Source organism: Sander lucioperca, chromosome 5, assembly GCF_008315115.2.
Source record: "Sander lucioperca isolate FBNREF2018 chromosome 5, SLUC_FBN_1.2, whole genome shotgun sequence".
Taxonomy (NCBI): domain Eukaryota; kingdom Metazoa; phylum Chordata; class Actinopteri; order Perciformes; family Percidae; genus Sander; species Sander lucioperca.
Window position 1 is genome coordinate 35,234,320 of NC_050177.1, and position 18,702 is coordinate 35,253,021.

At 39.8% G+C, this 18,702-nt stretch overlaps 1 protein-coding gene across 4 annotated transcripts in view; it reads left to right on the plus strand.

Annotated features, from left to right (window-relative positions):
* snx19b (sorting nexin 19b) overlaps window positions 1-18,702 on the plus strand; it is a 46,337-nt gene continuing 27,635 nt past the window's right edge. For 2 of the 4 annotated variants that reach the window (XM_036001294.1, XM_036001296.1), the window contains exons 1-11: window positions 1-68; window positions 1,268-1,552; window positions 1,730-1,924; window positions 2,885-4,141; window positions 6,490-6,688; window positions 6,951-7,051; window positions 7,161-7,280; window positions 7,528-7,652; window positions 8,805-8,898; window positions 9,017-9,176; window positions 12,813-12,942. In XM_036001294.1, coding sequence (XP_035857187.1) covers window positions 3-68; window positions 1,268-1,552; window positions 1,730-1,924; window positions 2,885-4,141; window positions 6,490-6,688; window positions 6,951-7,051; window positions 7,161-7,280; window positions 7,528-7,652; window positions 8,805-8,898; window positions 9,017-9,176; window positions 12,813-12,942 — 2,732 coding nt within the window. In that variant the 5' untranslated portion in view covers window positions 1-2. Of the gene's footprint in view, window positions 86-105; window positions 271-1,267; window positions 1,553-1,729; window positions 1,925-2,884; window positions 4,142-6,489; window positions 6,689-6,950; window positions 7,052-7,160; window positions 7,281-7,527; window positions 7,653-8,804; window positions 8,899-9,016; window positions 9,177-12,812; window positions 12,943-18,702 lie in introns of those variants that run through there. The other 2 variants (XM_031283578.2, XM_036001295.1) reach the window with 2 other exon arrangements.

The following is an 18,702-nucleotide window of genomic DNA, read 5'->3' on the forward strand; positions in this document are numbered from 1 at the left end:
TCATGATACAGGAAATAAACAAACCAGACAAAGCAGTTGTCACGCTCATGAGACCTCCCAGTCCGTGCCATGACAGCTCTTGCAGGTTAAATACATTTCTATTTTATTAAATAGGCAGCTAGTTAAATGTTTATCTACAAAAGGGCGACATTTTACATGATGCACTGTGCCCGCGATGTGATCTGTAAAGTTGTAGTTAGCTAGGATACTTCCATTCTTGTTTCCTAGCCTCACGCTACATACCTCTAGCCAATAATGTACCAATTTAAGGTAGGTATGATTTTTGGCGATGAGTAACACGTCAGAGGACATTATTGTAGACATCAAACAAATGGCTATGATCTTCTCTTTATTTCGGCATGAATGCAGTACATCAAAACGCAATTGTGTCATCGATATTTCGACTTGTAGGCCACCGTCTTTTCATTTATCGTCCTCTTCAACTACTAGCGAATTAGCGAGGGTGGATACGGAGGAAGTCATTAAAACGTCAACTCAATCGTAAAGTAGATATTATGTTGAAATACATTTATCCAGGTCGAATAACCTGTATGCCGAATTTTCTTTTGTTTCATGTAATGGAGTCAATAAGCTCTTAAAATCAAGTTGATCCGGCGTGTACGTTCCATGCACCAAAAAAGCAGTGAATTATCCAATTTCTGAGCGGGGTTTGGTTCCTTTATCACCAGAGCAGATAACGCTAGGTATCAGGGCTATATTTAGTAAAACACGTTACGTAGCTGGTGGAGGTTATTAGAACTGATAAATACAGAGAAACAAATAATAATGGTGTGACTGAACACTGGCTGGGTAGATAATCAAGCTAGCAAAGATGTTTACTACCGAGACGTCGTGCAAACTAGCAGCTAACATGAATATGTTTTGGCTTTGCAAATGGTGTCCAATTAAATTAGTTGTTTATCATTATTGAGGTCAACCGCAGTTACGGTATAAAAAAGGAAGTGTTTAATAACGCTAGTTATGTACTTGATTTCGATGTTGCATATTCCTAATAACGTTACATCTGTCTTTAATTAAACTAGTTGCATACACATAGCCAGCATGAACAGTGGTTGGTTTCTGGGGTCTAAGGCAAAATGACATATAATTAGGCTGACAGGTGTAGGCGGCACTCCCCTCCATGGGTAATTGCAACACCAGTGTGTGTGTGTGTGTGTGTATATATATATATATATATATAATTCACACTGATAAACCTAGTGACATCCATGCACTTTCACAATTTTGTTGTTTTTTTTTTTTTTCAAGGTGTGATGTTGCTTTGGCATGCATGATCTCCACATCTCTTCCTGAGGGTGTCAAGTCAGACAGCAAACCCCACAGTGCCATGGCTGAGGTGTTGGGACAAAGGAGCTTGTTGGGCTTTGGTGTGGTGTTGGTATGGCTGCTGCTGTTCCACCTGCTGGTCAACATCTGGCTGCTGTGCGTGTTCACCAGTCTGCTGGTAGTGCTCGGTGGCTGGCTCGGCTCGCAGGCCGTCCTGGAGTCCAATAGCGTGGTTCACCTGGAGAGGTTTATCACCCTGCAGCAGGTACATGTACATTTAACTGTGGTTAGTTTCACTTTACATTTTACAGACACGATCATAACAGTTTTATTAGGTTTCTGGGCTAAGATAATCTTATCCTTGCTTGCTTTTGGGAAACAAGGGCCCATATCACACCTGTATCACCTAATTTACACTTATTTTGTCATTACTCAATTTAAGGTTCCACCATCTGTGGAGGATGAGCATCACTTGGACCAGGAGATTTACAACACAGTAAAGAAAATCATCAGGGACTTTGTCACCTCCTGGTACTCCACTGTGTCCTCAGAGAGTGGTTTTGAATCCGAGGTTCAAGATGCCATGATCTCTATGGCCATGGAGCTGAAAATACGTGCAAGACAGCTCAACAGGAAGGTACTTAAAGACATTAGTGTTGAAGCTTTCTGTCTGTTCTGTCTATGGCCTCTTTGCCTTGTGACCATTCATCACAGGTTCTGGTGTCAACGTGGACATGAGTTGTTATCTGTCCAACTAAAAAGGGTGTTCTTTCTTAGATTTTTAGAGGCCTGAAGAGCTGATAATCTCTAGTATTTCACAAGGAAAAATTAAAAATTAGAGAGGAGAGAAAAGAAACAAAAATCATTTTTTGTAACTTTGTGTATATATGTTTTTCTTTCTTATGCCTTAAAACATCTGATATATATTTGTGACACACTGAGTTTGTGAATTAATGTCCTTCAGGCAACAATGGCTATGGCTTATAGCTCTACAGTTGGAGAAAAAATGACAGCGGTTTCATTTCACCATTTTTGGATGAAAATAAATAATTGACTTGGTGTGCAAAGGCCTATAGTTTGGAACAAAAATGAAATAGTTCTTTATTTTACATCAGCATGTGATAGGAACCCCAGTTATACTTATTTACAAGCCACCATGTATTGCATTATTTGTTTTTGTGATTAAATATGTATTGCTTTTATGACACACTTTATCCATCCACACTTTGCAGGTGCAGCAAGATAGTTTAGTATAACCTCATATCAACATATATATATTGTGTTGATTCCCGCCCTGCTAACATTTTATAACCACCTCCAAAAAAAAATGATATCAAGAAAAACATATAGCCATTAAACATTATTGAGAGAATGTGGGGGTTTCACATATTTTGCAGCAGTCAAACCACCAAATAGCAAATAGTTGTTTGGTTGAAAATGCCAAGGAAGAATCATCATCATCATTCAATAGTATATGTACAGTATATAGTAATGCTGATACTGAAAGAAACGGTCTCAGTTTGCTGTTTGTGAAAGAAGAAAATTCAGATTTGAATGGTCTTTAATGGGACATGTATAACTTTTTGAATCACTGCAGGAGCTGACCCAGAGGATCCTGAATCTGTTTGGCTGCCACCTGCAGGACTACATCAGAGCCAAGGAGCTGGTGACCAAGCAGCAAACGCCTCTGACCGCAAAGTGGAGCAGTGAGAGCGAGCAGTTGTGGAAAGCGTATTCCAGGGTTACCACGCCTCATCTTGCCATGACCAGTGACACAGTGGAAGTCAGCTACACCAGAGCAGTCGTAGATTTGTTGCTGCATGTTTTGGTGCCATCGCCGCACCTGGAGAGCCGCACCGGACGATTTGTTGTCGGAGAGCTCATCACCTGCAACGTAATGCTCCCTCTTATTGCTAAACTGTCTGACCCTGACTGGTTAAACATTCTCCTGATCGAAATATTCGCCAAGTCCAGCAAACCAAAGGAGCCAATTACAGCAGAGCCACTGGCTTCATCACCACCACTAACACCACCACCACCACCACCACCACCTGCTGAATCAGAGCTCGCTTCACTACAAGAGACAACACAGGCACCACGAAAGAATAATGAAGTCCCTCCACTAAGAGCCGTGACCGAAGTGGTCCTTGACACAGAAATGGCCACGCCTGAGCTTGCCACGTATGACGTGATTGACTCCGAGGAGGTGGACTGTCCACAGAACAACACCGAAGAAGAGGAACCTACTCGGTCCTTTTTGAGGCATTTCATGAGAGAAAGCAAGACAAACCCATTTTACCAGGAAAGTGACTCCGACCTGGATTCTCCCTTGGCGGACTATAAACAAAGTTCCATTGATTCCCTGGTCATGATAGGCCAAGGGGAGGGCCTATATGACAAACGGAAGGAATGTGCCACATCTGTTGACAGCAGCAATAATGGTGTGGACCTGGGGGATGTTTTCCCCAGTCCAGTGGATGGCTCCTGCCCTAAAGTCCTGGTGAATTCCGAATCAGTAGGGCCTAATGGCTGCGACCTCACATCCGTTAGGACAGCAGCGGGGACTCCAAGTAACATTAGCTTCCAGGACCTGGAGAGGGAGGGCAGTTCCCCTTTAGTAAATCCAGCCAGAGAGCTCCTTCTGGGAGTAGACCAGACTGGGCTGGGAAACCCTAATGAGCTGATTGTAGGCAGTCCGTTGCAGGGGTCTTCCCCTATACCGTCGTTCAGTTTTGAGCCTCTCAGCAGCCCCGATGGACCAGTCATCATCCAGAACCTCCGCATCAGTGGTACCATCACAGCTAAGGAACACCGCGGCACCGGCTCACACCCCTACACTCTTTACACTATCAAAGTAAGGAGATGAAATATTCTATATCCGCTTCTCCTTCCTCTGTTCATTTAGTACATTTTTTGTTCATGTGTGATATTTTACTTTTCCATCTGCAACATGTCAGCATGATTATCTTTGTAATCCACTTCTTCTGTGGTGTGCACTTCTAGTGGCACTAAGATGATGTAAGGCCCAAAGATTACAACCCAAAGACAAACTTAGTCATAGACAACTTTAAAAATGAAAAATGAAAAAATAGTTTTTGACTACTAGCAGCAATATCATAGACAGTTAAAGAAATGGACAAAGTGACGCCGTTGTTTTCGACAGAGACCAGTGAAGGATATTAGAAGCACTTTTCCGGTGAGTGCCGAGTGTTACCAAAGAATTTCTAATATGGGAAGAAGTTGCACTCTCTCGTTACTTCCGGCTTCTGAACTGGTTGCAGTTCCACCAGAGTTCCATATAGGGGGCGCTCACAGGCCAGTGCAGAATGAATGGGACTCTATGGAGCTATACCCCTCAAAATCCACTTTTCTCAGGATATAATTTTTTGTCTAGTAATTTCAATGTTGCATTTGAAAGGGGAGGCTAAGAAAATACACACTGCTGGGTGTTAGATTTTTTTAAAGTGGCTTTTTTGTTCTAAAAAGCCTTTTAAAATGTCAATGACGTCACACACATATACGGCCAGAGATTCTGCTTTACGGCAAGCTCTGAGTCGCTTCCTTTTTTCTCTCGAGGCATCGACAACACAGCTGACAGATTAGACTCTCCCTGTCAATACACGTGCTAGAAAGAGGTTTGCTAATGTTTTAAAGACCACGCCGAAATATTCACTCTGACATTCTGGTTCTGCATCGGATGCCGTCAAGCGGGATCTCCGATCGTAATCAGTCCTTCACTGACCAATCAGCATTCATTAGCAGAATGCTAGCGTGTTATGGGCAACAACGACTCAACCTGTAACAAATCGAAAGGGCATAAGTACTCGTTCATTCAACTTTTGACCTGTAATCCATATTGAACTTGCAAAAACTACAATCAAATCTGAGATTTCTCAACGACAATCAGGCGAAAGAGACAAATTTAGCCGTCTAGCTCCATAGGGTCCCATTCATTTTGCACTGGACCGTGATCACCCCCAGTGGAACTCTGGTGGAACTGCAACCAAAGTAGGTACAATGGGGCTTAATAGGAAGTGGAACGGCTTTCCGTAGACGGGCTTTGTTGTCACTGTGCAGCCTCCAACTGAGAAAGACGACGTAAATGTGACGTGAACAACCTGTCTGAAAGTTGTAAGTCTTCTGGTAGCTATGCCAAGAGAAATCTCAATCATTCCCAATCTTGCAGAGACGGAGAGCGTAGGTATATGTAAGGAGATAACATAGGCACAGGCTAATTATTGCTAACTAAAATGCTAGTTAACATTAGTAATTCAAGTTAAACAGCTAATGTAAGTCGAAACTGCCTGCGAGCTTCTCCTGTACTATACGGTAATTCCTCTACTGTGCGACAGTAAGTTGCGTGGTTATGACACAATCGTTAGCCTATTTTTAAATTTGCTACGGAGCCATAACGTGAGATACAAGGTAATGGAGCCTTTCATACATTGTCGTGTTTCTTTAGAAATAAACAATGGACAAATAAAGTCTTTAAACGCTTCAGATGTAAAGTTATTCACTGTCAAAGTGACGTCAAAATGAATGGCAGTCAATGGAATGCTAACTGCGGGTGAGTGCTAGTTAGCATCAAAATGGCGCCATAGGAGGTATGCTTTGTAGAGGCTGGTTTACCCCCTTGAGTACTATGGAGCAATGTGCGAAGCATTTTTGACTCTACTGTTGTAAGACCCATGTCACCTGCAATTACTTAAATTCAGCTCTAAGAAATAAAAAATGTAAGATTACCAAATGGAAATAACAGACAACAATATGAAAATGAAAATAGTGATTTAACTCTATTTTTTGATGTTGATCTTTAACATAATCTTTTTTCTGTTTAGTCGTAACATTTTAAATTTAGAAGGAAAAAATATCAGAATTGATTTTTAACTTTTTGGACATAAAGTATTTAATGCACAACTGTTTAAATATTATTGTCGTCCGTGGTTTCAATGGAGAGTTTGTGTTTCCCCGTTTTTAAGATTAAAACTGTCTTGGTATATATATATATATATATATATATATATTAAATATTGGTACAATGGTATATTAACTGGCAGTAGCTTAAATACACAAATATCAACATCAGACCTTAAGACATTTTACAAACTGTGTCACCAACAGCAACATGTTACACACAATATAAATTGTGACTGGAATCTGCAACATATGACAAGCCTTATACTTTGTTGTGTTTGTTTTCAGTATGAAACAGCAATGGGCTGTGAGAACCCAGAAAGCATTCAGCCAGGATCTGAGGATGCTGAAGTTGTTCCGTCAGGTTGTGAGAATCCATCACCCATTCAGCCGGTAGCCTATCACATGGTCAACAGACGATACAGCGAGTTCCTCAACCTGCAAACACGGCTGGAAGAAAAAACAGAACTACGGAAACTCATTAAAGGTATGATGGATTTGACGGTTGGATCTGGATTATCTGACAATGTTTGCGTACTTAAATTAACATTTGAAACCCTTTGTTGCTATGTGGACCCTCTGCACAATGGCCTCGTTAGCTTTAGTCTGGCTTGGAGAAATCCATGCATGGCCTACAAACCAACCTGGTTTGCAGGTTCAAGTCTTGGCCATGGCTTACAATATCCAGTTTGATTGTTCGGTTCTTGAGCCAATATCCAAGTTTTTATTGTAATCTGACTGTGTTTCAGGTGTGAAAGGTCCAAAGAAAATATTTCCAGACATGCCGTTTGGAAACATGGACAGTGACAGGATAGAGGCCAGGAAAGGACTTCTGGAGACCTTTCTAAAGGTCAGTGGATTTATATTGTATACAATAATTTAGTATTTGTAGGCCCAATGTAAAACATGTTATGTTGTTTTTCTGTGATTGTAGACCTGGATTCTGTCCTCTTTTTCAGCAACTCTGTTCCATCCCTGAAATCGCCAACAGTGAAGAGATGCAGGAGTTTCTGGCTCTCAATACAGATGCCAGGATTGCCTTTGTCAAGAAACCTTTCATTGTGTCACGAATAGACAAGGTTTGATCCTGAATATTTCATTATGGCACAACTCATTTTTGACTTTAAGTAGTTTATAAGTACGTTGTATGTGCATGGTAATTACTATAATCAGACTGTGATGCAATGTCATAAACACAACAATTGACATGACAACATTTTTTTGATGGTTGTAAAATGATGTGCAACTTAAGGATGACTAAGTCTCTATTGGGTTCATAGTGAGTTTGTAATGCAGTACGTGTGTTTTGTGTGTTTTCGTGTTTAGATTGTTGTGAATGCCATCGTGGACACCCTGAAGACAGCGTTTCCTCGTTCAGAACCTCCGAGCCCAACAGATGATAATGAGGCAGAGATAGATGGAGGGAAAATAGGTGCTGACAAGAAGAGCAAGTATGACTCCAGAGATCCAGACAAACATTTTTTTTGCCACATATATGCTAGAAATTCAAACCAATACAGAGAATAAACAGGCACTCTGGTTGGAGTGGCAGGTGTTACACAAGTGGCCAGCATTCTTTGCAGACGTGCAAAAAAGCAGAATCCCCTGCTTCACCTTTGCACCCTTAGCGCTTGCCCAACTATGAGAGCCACTTTTAATCCCGGTAGCAATGCTGCTAGTTTGGTCTTGTGTTTTTACGAAAAATATTGGCAGTTGACAAAACCTCAAGGTCCATTTAGTTGCGGTTCTCAAGCTTCAGATAATATCACATGAACTTTATGGCAGATGGAATTTGCCCAGTTGTCATAGAAATGTTAAAAAATTCAGTTTTTACCAAGCACTTTAAAGACCTCCTCCATGTTGACGTAACAGTGTAGTTTCAAAGTAGAATGAAATTTGAAACTGAAATACTGGCTGTGTCTGTTGGTGGGAAGCCTGTGAGGGACCATGACCCCCATGGAGGGGGTTCAGTTTTAGGAGCACAGCGCGAGCCTCTGCATGTATTACGCCCTCCTGGAGAAGCTCCTTGCTGGCAGGTGGAAACAGGCACCATTGTCTTTGTAGCAGAGAGGGTTATGTATTATAACTTAAGTTTTATTATTATACTATACTTGATGATTGTTGCAGTGTGAAATCAGACTAAAGCGTGATTTATGCTGCTGCGTTAAATCTACGCCGTGGCTACGTACGTAGGTACGTGGAGACACGGACCTACACCGGACCCTACGCTGTAGCCTGACGTGCCCGACTATGCCTCTAGAGTCGGCACTTGCTCCGAAACTAATCGCCGTCGCTCTCTCACTTGCTCTACCACACACACAACACACACACACACACACACACACACACACACACACACACACACGCGGGCCCTGCTATTCTCTTAAAGAGATCGACGCACACACCAACGCACAAGTATAAACTTCAGGCCACTTACTGTACGTAGGTTACGGCGAAAGCTCTGCATGCAGCCTCTGCAGGGCCATAAATCATGCTTCATGCAGTCTTAACGCAGGTTTAATCATTGCACAATGCTAAATGATAGTTCATTTTGTTTTTGTGTGTATGTGCGTGTGCATAATAATTTGTTTGTATGATCCCAGGTCTCGTCTGAAGTTCTCCAGTAAAAACATCCCCTTTATGAACGGCTCAGACATCAGACCAAAGGTTTTGTTCAATTGGGAGCAAACTAACACAGTAAGTAACTTACATGTTTTGTAGCCACTGATATTTGCTTCTTCATCAATCAAATTACTTTTAAGGACTGATTTAAGTTTGTCCTGGTTTTCCTACCTTCTCCTGTCTATTGTCAAAGGTGTTCAGCGGGATGTCTTTGGGAGATTTGCAAGCCTTTATCACTAAACAAGAAAAACTGGCCATCAGAGTCGAGTCAGAGAGTGAGGACAGTCCAGTAATAAGAGAATTTGGAGGCTATCTGGATGACAGCTTGAGAGGAAAGCACAGTCAGGAACCTGGTAAGAACGGGACATAAAGGGGATAAATTGTGACATAATGTATTCACCTGCTTGATCTCAAGTTGGGTCAGGTTTGCCTAGTTGGTACATGCAGGGTTCAAAATTAACTTTTTCGTCTACCAGCCAAATGGCTATTGAATGTTAAAGTTTAAACCAGACACTCTAAGATTTACCATTGTTTTTTTGGCTGGTAAGTGACGCAAATCTACCAGCCACTTGGGGTAGATGTCTCAGAGCTGCCGTAGGTACATTTAAAAAGATCAAAGGACTGATCTCTTAACAAGAACTAGTGGAGGAATCATCATGCCAGTGTTGGCTCTAGCAGTTAAGCTAATATTACAAACAATGCTGGTACTGCAGTTAGGTGGATCATCTTAAATGGATTTAATCAAATATTTTAATTTAGCTAAATCCACTTGTGAAGTTGAATCTTAACCTCCTAGCCTCTTGTCATCATTTTCTCTGCAATCATCTTGTGTCATCTCATGTGTGCTTGTCTGACTCTGGTTTGTCTGCTTCCCTTTTCCTTTGTGTCTGACCAACACTCTGACTCACTGACTGTTGTGTCCCCTACTTTCCTGTCTGCTTTACTCTACCACTTTCCATTCAATAGCTCATCATGATTACCACGGGACTATCTGATGGAAACCATCTTGTTCCTCATTCCAGTCACTTATTAGATTCATCCGACCGCGTTCATATTTTGGCAACCTAAACACATGAATAGGACTTTAATGTGACCGTCCTTTTTATTTTTCCTTTCCAAACCTATAAGCTTCCATTAACACCTCATTCACTGACATGGGTTAAAACTGTGTTTGTGGTAATGTGATGGGGTCAACATCAGTTGTCTGGCCATCTCTGTTGAATGCAAACATATGTTGATGTTTAAATGTTATCTAACTTGACTCCTGAGAGAGAGAGAGAGAGAGAGAGAGAGAGAGAGAGAGACTTGCTGTTGCTGACCATGGAGACTTCAGTGCTTCTTGTAACTGTAACGTTACCTGAAAACAGCGTGTAGTTTCTTTTTAGCATCTCACATCACACTTTCAGTCACTATGACCACTACTACGGTCAGAAACATTGTGCCAAAATATGAACAATAACGTTGCTGTCAACGGGCTTATCTGCTAATGTTAGCTACCGACCGTTACCTTGAAACCATCCAGCAAATAGACGGTACCATAGGGTGCCGTTACCTGAAACCGGTGATTTAATGTCACCGCTCATTTTACACACAGTTTAACAACAAAACAAAACGCTGAGTGAACATTACTACGTTTTTCATATTGGTTTTGAGCGGTATGCACCCCCACTAACCTGGAAAACGGTTTTACAACAGTAACAGTTTTAAAACAGTAACCTTAATACAGCGTGTCGGAGGAATACAATGTTTCCTGCAGCGGGGGGTCAAAGGGAGAGGGACCGCAGCATTTGCTAACGTTAGCTTCTTGTCTCATCTGGTGTCTGATAAACAGTAAATTCATCAAATTCAGTGTCCACAATGCTATTTTCCAATGAACTGTGCAGATTTCATGTTGTGGCTTTCGTCGCGGTTTGTCACTTTGCCTAAGATTGAGTGAAGTAGTACTCACCCTGTTGTTTATTTGGTTGCCATGACTTCGCGAGTGATGACGTCCTGTCACTGTTCCAGTTGCTCACCAGGGAGAGAGAGCGGATGACAGTTCGCTTGAGTTCAGTAGAGCAGACGGCTCTGCAGAGTCGTGTAGTTACGACTTTATGACTTTTCATAAACAGCTGAAGGAGTGACAATGCGCGGTGTACATAGCGGAAACCCTGTTGTGCGTCTGCCCTATTTCTGATACCGCGGGTCGCCACGGTAAAAAAAAGATCAAAATAAATGCAGCAGAACCAGAGATATCATCTTTTTTATTCCACGCATTCCTCTTCGCCTGATGAAGGGACCCATTAACTGTTAGCTCTCCTTAATTCTTAAATGGAATGTCTCTTACCATCCACCATGTTGCATCATGTATCATCACTGCTCCATCTCTCTCCATCAAAGGGAATCACCATAGGAAAAATGGATGATCTCATTAACATCATATGGAAACTATCTCTTGACATTAGAATGAGACATTCCCTGTTTGATCGAATCCAAGTTGCATTTCTTCTTTGTTAGGCATCTGTTCATTGTCTTTTTGAAGGACAGTTTTCTTTCCAGACAGTCAGGGTGAATGAAGGGTGAATGAAGCGCCTCGTTCTGACCAGACCCTGAAATGCGCCACTATAAAAGTTACCAGACTGACAGTGCATTGAGAACTAATATGCTACTTTCAAAGCAGATATATAGATCTCTTAGTACCTCAATGTTTCAATCAGTTATGTTTTTAAGGTTGTATCTGTTCACAGTACATTGAATCCTTATAAACAACCCAATACCTAATTATGAAATTCATTCCTTAATGAATTACTGACACTGAATTTTAAGCATTTATATCTTTTTCTCTGAAAATCATCTTTTCTAATATATGTGGTTTGAATGGGGTTTTCCTCTTTGTAGAAGTTCAGTTTCAAAAAACTACATTCAAGTTGCTCAAATGCAGTTGTTAATATTGGGATCTAATATTTTAAGTCAAGTCCAAACGTTGCTTTAATTGGACTGGACAAGTAAAATTCAGACACCAAAATTCAAGATGGAAAATATGAAACTGGAACTTGGGGTTATGGATAAGCAATATAGCTTGAATGGAATTTACCTCTGTACAGTCAGGTGAAGTTCTGTCAGTCATATGATCGAAGAAAGAAGTACAGATGAGTGGCTGGAAACTCCTGGAAAATTCTCAATGTGTCAAAGTAATGTCATGTTTTTGAAATGTCAAACCTTTTCATTTTTTTATAAAAGAAATTCACTGAGAGGAATTCAAACCACACAAATCAAAATAGATGGTTCCAAACGAGAAAAAAAAATCTATACTATACAATATTATATATATAATAATATTAATATATATAATATATAATATATAATATTATATTCTATAACTATACAACAGCTTGGCCACAAATTCTACCATTACAAATATGATAATTTTCATTTTTCATTGGCACTGTCAGAGGTGTTCATTTAACGGTATGTCGATATAAGTCAATGTAAGGTGGCCTGTCGACTTTTGATGCCATCACAATGTTTTCAGATGGGGCTTTTCACTCTTAAAACACTTAAACTTTCATATATCCTGCAGATAGCATTGGAAGGATTGTACTAACTAACAAAACACTGTTGTGACTAAACAAACTGTACATTTAGATGTAGTGGAGCATGGTTGAGTTTAGAGTTCTAGAAGAAGGAAAAAGGACACCACGAAGAACCAGCAGCATGTAGGTCTAACCACATGAGGGCAGTGTTAATGAATGTATGAAGTGGGGTGCAGATGGGATTGCTGGACCTGCATGTTCATCAGATGCACACAGAAGAAATACATTTCTCTGAAACTGATTTTGGTGTGGATTTGGTTTCAGATATACATACATGTCCCTCCATCTGTCTCTCAGGTGCTACTTTTTGCATGCTAAAGCAACATACAGTACAGTATATTTTGAATAAGGTTTCTGATCTTGCCTATAACACACTAAGTAATTTTTTATTTGCGTCCTGCGTGTTTTGGGGTACAGCATCTGAGATGGCGCTGGCTGAGGTGGCTCTCAACATCCTGTGTCTGCTGATGAAGGAGCAGTGGAGCTGGCTGTGCACTGAAAACATTCAGAGGACCGTCAGGCTGCTGTTTGGGACCCTTATTAACAGGTGACATGCAACATTCATTTAACTGTCATGGGATGTCTCCCCCGCCAGATTTCTTTTATAAAGTTTTCAGTTTCAGCAAATATGACAGAAAGTTAGTTTTATAAGTCTTACCTACTGCACCTTAAGTATATAAAGTGTATTTGTAGTACAAAACCAGTATGGGTTTAGAAATGTTGCAGCTTTTGACTTTTCAGTCATTTTTTTTTTTTTTACCACTTTAGACTTTTTTTTAATGCAGACAATGCCATTGACATGCATTACTAAGCCTTTGTCATAATTGAAGGGTCGAGGTGTAGCCACACCCCTAAACCATCCCCTGCTTTATCGTCAATTTTAAAATAAATGGGACCATAATTTACAAAATGAACATCATGCTGTATTGGAGAAGACTTGAAATTAGTGATTGAAACTATAAACTCATTATGAAAATGTTTACTAAAGTAATAAATAAAGTGAGAAGTAGGGTCATTTTCCCACAGACTTAGAGAGACTTATAGAAACTGACTTCTTTTTGCAACCAGTGGAGTCGCCCCCTGCTGGAAATTACATGGAATGCAGGTTTGAGGCACTTCTGCATTGGCTTCACTTTTTCTCATTATGTTTTACAGTAGCAAATGCTTATTACATTTTATAACAACCTAATATAGATATTTCCAAGTAAACCTGGCTGATGCTGCCACAACAATGCAAATAATTTTTCTCTTCCGTTAACAACGGTTGCCTCTGGGTGACTTTTTCTTCTTAAAGTGCCTTTACAAGCTTTTCTCCAGCAAAGAAGTGATGGAAACTTCTTCATAGTAGGGGGCGGCTGAGTCTGTGGACTCAGCCAGGTCAGGGCATGAAAACACATGGTTCCTAGTGAAGATTCCACAGAGATGGCTGTTTATGAGCTAGAGAGGGAACTCTGGTTTATGTGAAGTCGTTAGTCAAGAGAGTTGATATTTTAGACAAGGGTTGATTACGAGCCAGTGGTCCGTGTTTTAACAAATCAGGGACATCACTTGCCATGCAATGTGCCTATTAACTTAACAGAAACAGACACCGTAAAGAAATGTGCTGATCAGACAAGCTTGCTTGCATACTTTTGATTAGTATGTAGTCTTTTCACTTTTACATTTGTTGTATAATATAGTCTATGTGCATGCATGTATGCTCCACTATTTGGTCCTCAATAGAATGCCTGACATCAACTCCCCAAACATTTGTCGCAGATAGGTATAGCTCCTGCTGCCAGTAAACCGAACATGCAGACAATGTTCTCAGGTTCTAGTGTTTGTGGTGTTAGTGCTGTGACCTCACGTTCCCTGGGGTGTCAGTACCAGAATATCGTTTCTTCATATTGATACTAGGCCCTCTATTTTAAGAAGTTCCACCAGCCAAGTATGAACGGCCTTGTGCTTTTGTTTGGCCTTGTCTATATTAGGCAGCGGCCTGTCAACATTGCCGTGACAGCTCTCAGTGTGGCAGGTATCTCCTCTCATCAACTGGTTTCTCTGTGCAGAGGAGACAAGATGCTCTGAACGGCTGTTGATAGAAACACTACCTATGAAATTGTGTGACTAAGATAGCTCTGTTCATGTATCATTTTTCAACAGAGTTAAAAACAAATGCAAAGTGGTAAATAGTAAGTAGATGTAGAATAGAAAGTGTTGCATAGTAAGTACAATGCAAATGTAAAGCAGCATTCGCTTACATAAACATTTTAATTTTTATAAAAGCCACTGTAGTAAAAGGAAAAAGTGATGCAAAGGAATGATGTGAATGAAAGTTCAAATTGTTAGCGTATGTCAGGGTGTTTTCAAGCATCTGAGCCCACAACCTTTGGGCTTTAGCCAGGATTTACTGATGGTTAACAGAACCATGCCTGTGTATTTTGGGATGCACTCCATCTGAGATACAAAAGGCAAAGAGGTAGCAGTTTTAGTGTCCATTCCTATCCAAGCCTTAAAGCTCCACCAAAAAGTACTTTTTAGCCATGCTCGCGGCGTGACTTTAGGGGTAGCAATGATGGTCGGTCGGTTGATCTGCCACTTTGGTACAGACTGAAATATCAATGGATTGCCATTCAATTTTGTACAGACCCTCATTGCTCCCAGAGGATGAATCCTAATGACTTTGGTGATCCCCTTACTGTTCATCTAGTGCCATTATCAGATCAAAAGTGTGTCCGTTACATTCAAGCCATTGCCAAATGAGTTGCTACAAAGCTAATTACGACTATCAGCTCCACACAACTCTCTCTGTATTTCTCAATTATGGCTATGTTAAGAAGATTGTGAGATATATATATATATATATATATATATATATATATATATATAAACAACCTCCTAAACATAAGCATGGTCATTGTGAACATGTTTGAATGCTGACATAACAATTTGTTCAGAGCACCGATCCTAAAAATTAATTATGGAGCTTAATCCCAGATCAAATGTATGTTGAAATATGTTGTCTTCTTTGGCGATTATAATTATGTTAAATGTGTGTATCCTTGTTTACTTTTTTTTTTAATGGTTGTCTTTGTAAATGGAGCTGCCGTGATGCAAAAAATTATCTGGATCTGACAATAAAGTATTGACATCTTATCATTATCATCATGCTATAGGCTTGATAAGACACTCTGAGATGTAATATGCAGAAACTAATGAACTCTGGGGAAAATGCCTATGCTTCCACTTTGTTCATTTTATTAAAGCAAGGCACCTCATTGTGCTCACTATTGGTTACTGAAATGTGTACCTCTCCTCATATTCTTTGATTTGAATTGATTTATTTCTTTATTTGAAAGGGGACAGTGAACATTAATCAACATTAAAACAATGTAAATGTGCCCGAGTTAGCTCGAAAGTGCTAATTTTCATCGGTAGTCCCCCAGCCAGATGTAAAACAGGCAGCCTTTAAAAATAACGACGGGTATAAAATCACACAATAAAATTACATACAACACATTGTGGTTAATAAATACAATTCATGTAAAATACTTATATAACGTTTAGATGCACACAGAAAGCATTAGTGCCCACAAGTTTGGCTCTCTACAAGCCATTTTTTTTGCATTCTTTTTGAATGAAAAGAATGACAAAGACTCTCTAATGGTTGCCGGCACTCTTACCTCACTGGATCTAAAATGTATAAAATCACATAGTGGAGGAGGTGCTAAACCATGTCTGATTTTATAAATTAAACAGATGTTTTTGAATTTAATGAGATTATCCCAGTTAAGTAACTGATATTTCCTCAGAATACTACAGTGGTGGTAGTGGTATGGTTTTTTTATCCAGTATTTTTAATGCTTGTTTGTATAATATTTCTAATGTTTTTATTGTTGTAGAGTGGGTATTGGACCAGCTTATTAAACAGTATGGTTTGTGGGATATAATCATTGAAAAGAAATATAATTTTGCAGCTTCTGTTGAAAGAAAGTCTCTAATGAATCTGAAGTTTGCTAGACTGAACTTAATCCTATTACTAACTTTTTTAATGTGTGTTTTGAAGGTGAGGTTTGAGTCTATATGTAATCCTAAATATTTATATTCTGTGACGACCTGTAGTCTTTCTCCAGATATTAAAATTTCAGGTTTTATATTTATATTGGTTTTTGAGAAGTACATAGTAACTGTTTTAGATATATTCAATTGCAGACAGGATTGCTCAAGCCAGATTGCGATCAATGACATGGCCTCAGTTAGTTTTGAGGCAACTTCCTCTGTGGATTTTCCATAGGCCAAGATAACTGTGTCATCTGCATACATCAAAGTGTCACAGTTCTTACACAAAGATGGTAAATCGTTAATGTATAAACTGAAAAGAATTGGACCCATAATTGAACCCTGTGGAACACCAGTTGATAATAGTAAGGGGGTAGAATTATATTGGTCAATTCTTACACTTTGTGAGCAAGATGAAAGGTAAGAATTAATAAGGCTAATACATTTTGAGGAAAAGTTAAATGCATGAAGTTTATGCAGTAAAACTGAATGATTAACTGTATCGAATGCTTTGCGAAGATCTAAAAAAATTGCTCCCACTATCCGTCCTTTGTCCATATTTGATTTAACCTTTTCCAAAAAATAACATGTTGCTGTCTCTGTAGAGTGATTAGCCCTAAATCCAAACTGCACTGAGTGCAAAGGAAAAGAGCTACAATTAAGATGATTGGTGATTTGTTTAGCAACCAGTTTTTCAAAGACTTTAGATACTGTTGGCAAAATGCTAACAGGTCGGTAATTAGATGTAAGAAGAGAGTTACCACCTTTAAGTATAGGAATGACACTAGCAAGTTTCCATGACTCAGGAAATTTCCCTTGATCTAGTGACACATTAATGATATGTGTTAGTGGACCCATGATTGATTGACCTATTTGTTTTAGCATGAGTGTGTCCATCCCATACACGTCTTTTGCTCTTGAAGACTTAAGCTGTGTAATTGCCTTTTCAACATTGAATATGGATGGACAAGACATATTCAGTACAGACGAGAAATATTAAAACTTAGTAAGACAAATAGCCACTGAAGTGCATGGAAGTATTGAATTAACTGGATCCTACCTAGTAATCAAAACTTTTTTTCAGTTTTGGTCAGTCATTCTTACTAATAAATTGATCCACAAATCTAAATAATTCTAGTCTAAAAATCCTATTTAGAACATTTTATAGTGGGACTGAAATATAATCTGACAGCTGTTTGGTGGGAGGCAATTAGGAGCTGCCGGCAGTAGAAACCATATCCATACCAGTCTACAGATGTAGTGGCTGAACGTCTGTCATATTTTAATTTGTAATATCGAGTGGATAGAGAAAGCACGTGTTTGTGTGTGGGAGATGAAACCAAGACCCAACAGGCCAAATCTGGGTTTGTGTGTGTGTGTGTGACAGGTCTGGCTGGAAAAGCCGGCTCTCGGCTCCTATAAATGGGGTCCAAGGCGAGGCTCTGGTTTGGGAGATGTCTGATTTTTATGGACTGGAAAGTGGGACAGTTTAAGATGAATATAGTCTCTTTCTCTTAGACAGCAGTCTGGATGGAAAATCCAGCTGGAGCCAGATTGTTGTCAATGTCTAGATGTACTGTAGATGTAGCAGAGCGCAGCCACTCAACATCACAAGCATTAGTAGGGAAACTCCATGTTTTGTTTGATTAAATGTAAACATAATGCTTCCTATATTTGCCAAATAAAAAGGAGAGAGTCTAGTTGGTGATTATCTTGAGGCAAAGCTTCATCAATACAAATAACTGTCAATTACACTTTCAGAAAATGTGTAAAGTCAATTCCATAAATGCATACTTGAGTGTTGAGGTGGGTTTCAAGTCAAGTCAACTTTATTGTCAATTTCTGCAATATGTGCCAGACATACAAAGAAAGTCCTACAACAGAATGAAATATGCCCTTTGAGACTCTGATATTCACTTACGTGCACTGGAGAACATTGGCTGCAGTCGTTTGGAGGAGAAAGTGTGTTAGTGGCGATGATGATACAATATAATGATTGTAATTAATTTAATTGCACCAAATGGTTCAGATTTTCTCTGCAAGCTGTTTTGCAATTGGACTGTGGTCAGTAACGCACTAAGTTTCAAATATTCCCCCTGCAAGTCCAGAGGACACGTCATATCGGCTGATGGACTGACATTTTACCACTTTGTCAGTGCACCTGTACTACCATGTTGATGCTGTCTTTTTCTTGTTTGTTAGATGGGGGCTTGTTGGTCTGAAGGGTTTCCTGATTGCACTTTTCACCTCACCAAACTCCATGTGGCAC